The sequence below is a fragment of the Brassica oleracea genome, chromosome C8 (assembly GCF_000695525.1).
Source record: "Brassica oleracea var. oleracea cultivar TO1000 chromosome C8, BOL, whole genome shotgun sequence".
Lineage (NCBI taxonomy): Eukaryota > Viridiplantae > Streptophyta > Magnoliopsida > Brassicales > Brassicaceae > Brassica > Brassica oleracea.
Genome location: NC_027755.1, coordinates 24,172,858 through 24,180,368, shown reverse-complemented (window position 1 = coordinate 24,180,368; position 7,511 = coordinate 24,172,858). Strand labels below are relative to the sequence as shown.

At 34.3% G+C, this 7,511-nt stretch overlaps 3 protein-coding genes across 3 annotated transcripts; 2 read left to right on the top strand and 1 right to left on the bottom strand.

The window, feature by feature from the left end:
* Positions 1-686: 686 nt before the first annotated feature.
* On the bottom strand, positions 687-1,282 carry LOC106311510. Its single transcript, XM_013748695.1, has 2 exons — positions 768-1,282; position 687 (listed from the first exon to the last, which is right to left on the bottom strand). Coding segments are annotated over exons 1-2 (516 nt in total).
* A 3,418-nt stretch (positions 1,283-4,700) lies between these two features.
* Positions 4,701-5,637, top strand: LOC106309006. Its single transcript, XM_013746097.1, has 3 exons — positions 4,701-4,875; positions 4,966-5,310; positions 5,390-5,637. The coding sequence occupies exons 1-3, from the start codon at positions 4,722-4,724 to the stop codon at positions 5,635-5,637; spliced, it is 747 nt and encodes a 248-aa protein (XP_013601551.1). The 5' UTR covers positions 4,701-4,721.
* Positions 5,638-5,815: 178 nt separating this feature from the next.
* LOC106309005 lies at positions 5,816-6,511 on the top strand. Its single transcript, XM_013746095.1, has one exon. It carries the CDS (start codon positions 5,816-5,818, stop codon positions 6,509-6,511), a length of 696 nt encoding a protein of 231 aa, XP_013601549.1.
* The last annotated feature ends 1,000 nt before the right edge of the window (positions 6,512-7,511 follow it).

The window sequence follows — 7,511 nt, the reverse complement described above, 5'->3', positions numbered from 1 at the left end:
TTTCTGCTCGTTGCTCACCACAGGGTCCTTACTGGTGTTTAGCCAAGCACCAATAAGGAGTCCATTTCCTCCTCTCAGAGGGATTAGAATTCACACCAGACTTAGCACCAACGTCGGTACCAGACAGCGCAGGAGACGCAACAGGAACCTCGCTACCAGACTCATCAGGACCTTGACTACCGAACCAAAAAGGTTCTGGTGAATCAAGGTCAACTGTATTTTGACTAAGGAGAAATCTAGTAAAAATTTGTGAGTTATTAGCCATGGTTTCAATTGTTTCTTTGTGACACTCTACTAGCGACACAGAGAGCTTATTAATAAGTCTTCTATCACTTAACTAATTAAAAGCAATCAGATCACAACAGTTGATTTTCATTAACTATTCGACTAAGTAAAGTACAATGGTAGCTACTAGCAACTTAAGTTTTTTAACTATTCTACACCAATAAAAGCACATCAAATCAAACAAGCTCATAGGGTGGAAAGCAATTGAGTTTCATTAACTCTTTGAGTAAGTAAAGTACAATGGTAGCTACTAGCAACTTAAGTATTTTAACTATTTTTCCTTCCGGTTTCTAAAACACCACTAATTGTTTTCAATAGTTAAAACACCAGAAAGTTAAAAAATTACCTCGTTAAAGAAACAAAGATGGTACTCCCCACTCCTTTAAATCCTTTCCAACTTTTCTTGAAAAAGAAGAACAAACAATCAACTTTCTCAAACTATCAAATTTGAAAACTAAAAGAGATGAAACAATTAAAGGAACTAACCTAGCACATTAATAAGAAACACCAACCCTACTGAAAATATGGTAAAGAACCCTACTAAAACTATGGTAAAGACCATTAGCTTAGCTCCTGATTTCTTCTTTGTAAACTCGCCTATTCTCTTCTCAAGGATGAGCAGCTTCTGCTCACGCTCATTGGCTTCACCCTTAAGCTCACTAAGCTCCGTCTGAATGTCCCTCATCTCCTCCTCCACCGCCACGTCCCACCATTTCCAGACGTGGCAGTCTCCATCATCAGCATTGGCGCACGTAATGTACCGTCGGTATGGATGTTTAGGAGTTTGGGAATATCCGTGACCAAGCTCCGACCCACAGCAGCATGTCCTGGGGATTCCATCATCACCCTCTGGTGATGGTTCGTAGTGAATGGCTTCTGCATTCCACTGACTAATCTCAGCTTCAGCCGTGTACATCTCAGCTTCGGCTTGAAGGAGGGAGGTTAAGTCTTGAGAGTTTGATGATGAAGATGGCTGGCTGTAACTGTATTGTCCCATTATCGTTAACCTGGAAAAAAAATTGAAAACAGACAGAGTTAAACAATCACTAACAGAGTTAAAGCAAATTAACGAGAAGGAAGCAAACCAACGAGAAGGAACGAAAACAATATCAACAAAGTGAATTCGAACACATATAAGATAACAATTTCACTTAAAAGGTTTCAATCGAAAACAGTTAAGAAACGGCAAATCGATTCACAAGATTAAACTACCGTTGAGTTGACGTTTAGTGTCAGGTAACGAATTGTATGGAAACATAAAAACGTGATGGTAACGTTTTACATTACATACATCTAACTGATTTATCATTCAATTCATATTTCTCAATCAAATTTAAACCCCTAAGGATCAACCCTGATATCTTGAGTAACTCCATGACGCTTAAGGCGGTGACGCTAGCCACGTGAATAGACAGCTGAGTTTGGGATAAATTACCGATGACAACCACGACCCACACTTATCAACACCGCTGTTAATCTCTTAAAGAAGATTGAGGACAAGCTTCTTAAATAAACATGTTCTAACTAATCGTAAGGGCCGGATTTTGGGGGGGGTTCAGTGGGTTTCTTAAGGGGGGTCCATAAAAAAGCAAAAACCGGTTGCAGAATAAGAACCACTATTCACTGGTTTCTTGCACTGTTTGTGGGGCCCACTGACATGTGGCGGTCCACGATTGGTTGGTTTTTAATTTTTTTTTATTATTCAGACAGAAAAAAAATAAGAAACCTATTTGGGTTTCACTCTTAATCATGGTATAATGTTCATCTATATGCATATTAAAATGTATACATAAATTAGCATACTATATATTATATTTATTACAGTATATATGCATATAGCTCTTATAAACGTTTGACATCAGGGGATGTATAGATTCATACATAAAACTATGAATAATATATCGATTGGCATATAGTTATTGTTGGATCGATGGTTATAATATTACAAATAGCGGAACCAATCCACAATTCATTAGATTGTTTATTGAGATATGCAGAGTAGCAACTCGTTGCTTAGTTACAGTTCACATATATTTGTACCTTTAAAAATCATTGAGAATTCCTTATTTTGTTTGGAAGCTATAGATTTATTGTTAACCCTAAGAAGCTAAAACTAATTGACCAATAACTCGAGAGTGTCAAATGAAGATATTTACAAGCTTTTCTTTTTCTGAAAAAAGGACTTGTAATATGGAAAAACTGAAACTGTGTGCGCACTAAATCTTTAATTTGGATAAATTAAAGCACATATTGTATTGTTTCCAATTAAAAGTTGGTTTAAAAGTCTGGAAAATTTTCGTGAAACAATTAAATTAAAATTTACAACAATCAGTTTGTATAAACTAAGTGACTGTGTTCCAAAAAGAAACTAAGTGACGACTAAAACGAGATCATTATTTTAATTTCATCATATTCACTTTGTTCTACATAAAAATATACTTTCATAAAAATATATTTTATATCATTATTTAAATTTTCTGTTTTAAAAAAAAATACTGATATTATAATTAAAATAAACTATGTAATATTATATAATTAAATATTTTACGAAAACTTACTTTATATAGCTATCACCATTTTTGTTACAATTTAATATCATAAAATTATTTTAAAAGTTATAACTGTTTATTTAATTGTTATAGCAAATAAAGTATAACATTTATAAATTCAAATATCACAATAAGAAAAAATATATGTGGATCCTGCATTTCAAACACGGGTCAAACTTTATTCAATTAGTTGTGATGTCAATGAGACTTGGCATGGTTTGTCAAAACTATTTTAATATCTTCACTACATCTTGACCCGCGCGGATGTTTGTGTTAATTTATTTTTATATAAAAATTTTGTTTTCAATTCTATATTGGTATATATAATTATATATATGAGGTGTCTATCAATTTTAAAACATAATAATTGTATGGTATATTTTTTTTTCATTGAATAGATTGTTTCAAACTTTCACATGTATTTGTATCTTCTTTTATATATTTTTTTGGATTATTTTTTATTATTGAAATCGTAAATATTTATAAAGATTGATAAAATATTGTTTTATTGGCATCTTAACATTTCACAAATTTAGAAAAAAATTTAAAAATTAAACTTTTAGCTTCATTGATTTATATTATCAAGAAAATAATTGAACATTTAGTTTTTGTTTAATTTTTAAACTAAACTATATAGTTGTAAATTTATTTTCATTGGTTAAATGTAGTATATATTAATCATTGTTAGATAATGTTGATTTTTGTTATTTTTAAAAAAATATAATTATAAAAGTTAAATCGGGGAATATGTAAATAATTAACATATGGAAGTATACTATTATAACATTAAATTATTGATATATATTCAATCCAAATCTGCTATCAAGTATTTTAATTAGAAGATATTATTTATGATGTTATGGAAAACAATAGTATTTAAAGAGATATCAATTTCGAAAATATAGGAAACTGTTTGAGAAGATCATGGAAACAATAAATAAGTGAGCTTGATTTGTGTATTTAATAATGCGTTTTATTTAATATCAAGATTATTAATAAATTAAAATGTAACGTGACCAACTCTAGTAGATAGTCCATTTTTAAAAAAAAATCACAAAGTCATGATATATAAGATTTTGATATATATCAGTTTTACATAGTTAAAATGTAGTAAAAGAGAATCAGTTACAGCGAAATTAAATTAATTCGCTTAGTTTGAGTTAATTGATACTTTTAGGCAGGCGATATCAATTTGGCATGTACAGCTAATTTATTTTCCCATCTGCCAAATAAATTAACTGAGTGTCAGTAAATAGTCCTGTTTGAAAACACGGCCGCCTAGGTACTGTTTGAAGGTTGACTACAGTGATTATGTTCAAATCGGTGTAGCTACGCGTTGATCCGCGTAAAATCGCCTAATTTCCGCGTTGACCGTCTAATTCCCGCCTAATCCCACGTTGACCGCCTAAATTTTGTTTTGTTTTTTTTCCGTCCGTGTAAGTTAAAACACGATTGATTATTTTTTACTCATTATTGACAGATTTTGTGTAATTATTCATTACTAAATAATTATAATTTGCTATCAAACCCCAAAACAAACACATACATACTACATTTAGAGATTTTTTTTATACTAAACTCACAATTTACGAATAAAAAAAAACTGTTTAAAATTATATATAAAAAATTATATAATTATAGGCCCGGATTACCGCTGGAATAACGCCTAGCCTAGTTGTAGTTCCGAACAGAGGCAAATAGTAAATACTGCGAAGCTTTGTTTATAGATAGAAAGATTCGGTATGATGAAAAAGGTAATGCGAGTGGGGTTAGGTAAAACTAGTTTAAGCAATTTGCACTGAACTCTCTCTCTATATAAACACATTCATCGAGAGATGACTATAATCAAACCCACAAAAACATATACTTACAAAAAAAAAAAAGAGAATGGCAGAGTTCAAAATTTTAGCTCATTTCCCGTCTATGCTACACGGTTCTTATTATGGGGTTCTTGACATAGAATCTCCCGCAGACGAGTTCGTTAAATATTTTACCAGAAAGAGAGAATGGAAGTGCTACAATCATGATTCAATTTCTGCTGGTAAATGACCCTTAACTATCTTCCAACTTTCATTTTAGTTTCTTGTTCATCGATTGAAACCCTTAAGTCAATTTCTATGTTTCATTGTAGTGGAGTTGAGGTTCCAAATCGAGTCAGAGAATTTGGAGAAAAAAACAGTGAAGATGAGCATATTTTGGTATCACATCTCGGACTTCTTCAAGAAGATCGAAGCAACATTCACCGTCACTCCTACGAGAGACATGATACCTAGCAGCCTGGCGTGGTCCGTCGATTTCGAGAAGATTAGCTATGACATAATAGATCCAATGTGGATCGTCAGCACTCTACTCGAATACATCAGGTCCACCGATGTCTATAATCTTTATGAACTAAATCATAAGGTCAACTCCATTGACACTGATTATACGGCGGACGAATGCTTTAAAGCTTTCATCGGAGCATCTAAAGATGATGGTAAACGTTTCTATACTTTGTCATTTAGCTCATATTTCTAGATTAAAACCCTATTTTTTTTATATATGTTCACAAAAAGCTGAGGTGGAGATCGATGCTGAGGACTGGGAGAGTAGGACAACTACGATAAGTGTGAGGAGCTCTCATTTGTTGATGACTAAGTACAAGAAGCTCAAAGTAACCACCACTATTATTCCTAAGGAAGACTATAACTGTTGGGTAAGCTTTGATAGCTTGAAGCTCAAGATATCCTTTATCAAGTTGGATAAGGATAAGACAAGCTTTCATATATATCTAGTAGCATTAGGAGTTATATATAACTATTAGGAAAAGGAAATCTACTCTAATATATATATACATACCGAGTTGTGGTATTGATATAACGATAGAGGAGTGTTTTAGTTTTGAGCATATTTTCTAAAGCATTCAATAAAGAGAGCAAGTTCTTTATAAATCGTGTGTGTTCAAGCTACTTTATTTGGTATCAGAGCGTTAGGTTATAATCATGGGAGACGACAACACGATTATACGCACAAAGGAATTCACACCACCAACCATCCAATGTCCCATACTGAACGCTACAAACTATACGGTATGGAGCATGAGGATGAAAGTCTTACTGAAGATCTATAAAGTTTGGGAAACCATCGAACCTGGCATGGAGGATATAGACAAGAACAATATCGCGATTGGATTACTGTTTCAAGCAATCCCGGAGGCTATGATACTGCAAGTCGGCGAGCAAGAGACTTCCAAAGGGATATGGGACGCGGTCAAAGCACGCAACGTAGGAGCTGATCGTGTCAAAGAAGCGCGTCTACAAACCCTCATGACCGAATTCGACAGGATCAAGATGAAAGACTCAGACACTATAGATAGCTTCTCGGGGAAGTTGTCAGAGATGGGGTCTAAATCAGCGGCACTTGGAAAGATCATTGAAGAAAATATTCTAGTAAAGAAATTCTTAAATAGTCTACCAAGGAGCAAGTACATACAGATCACAACATCTCTCGAGCAAGTTTTGGATTTAAATACTACTCCGTTTGAAGATATAATCGGGAGATTGAAAGCTTACGAAGAAAGAATTCTTGATGACGATCAAGATGCACAAGGAAAGCTCTTATATTCAGATTCATATCAACAAAACAATGGAGCTCGAGGGAGAGGCCGTGGTCGTGGAGGAAGAGGATACAGAGGATGAGGAAGAGGCAGAGGAAACTCACAAGACACAACAAACAATCAAAGTCAAGAAAAGGAGAAGAAGGACAGATCAAAGATTGTTTGTTTCCGATGTGATAAGAATGGCCACTTTGCATCTGTATGTCCTGAGAGACTCCAAAAGATACAAGAAGCAAACAAAGTGGAGACAGAAGAAGCTGATCCATCTCTTTACATGCACGAGATTGTATTCTTAAACGAAGAAAATTTGGTACCAAAGAAATACGAAACCAAGAAAGGAGAAGAAGATATTTGGTACTTAGACAACGGAGCCAGCAATCATATGACAGGGAATGTGTCATATTTTTCAGAACTCAATTGCAATATCAAAGGCAAAGTGAAATTTGGAGATGATTCGCATGTCAACATAGAAGGCAAAGGATCAATCATATTTCAAGGCAAAACCGGAGAACAAAAGCTAGTTACAAACATATACTACATTCCTGACCTCAAGAGCAACATCCTAAGTCTAGGACAAGCTACGGAAGTGGGATGTGATGTAAGGATGAGACTAGACTACCTAACAGTACATGACCCAAGCGGGAGATTAATGGCCAGAGTAACCAGATCTCCAAACAGGTTGTACAAGATAAAACTCAAGATCGGTAAGCCTATGTGTCTAAACTTAAAACTAGAAGATGAAACGTGGAAGTGGCATGCAAGGTTAGGACATGTAAGCTTTAAGACAATGAAATTGATGTCCCAACAAGAGATGGTGCAAGGTTTACCCAAGATAGGGGACGAGAAAAGACTCTGCGAGTCTTGCTTGGTGGGAAAGCAAACCCGACAAACCTTCCCAAAATCAACCACATTCCGAGCTTCAAAACCACTGGAACTACTACATGCTGATCTATGTGGACCAATTGCTCCACCAACTATCGCAAATAACAAGTATATATTTGTGATAATAGACGATTTTTCGAGATACATGTGGTCAATCTTGATGAAAGAAAAGAGTGATGCATTCAGTAGATTCAAGGCGT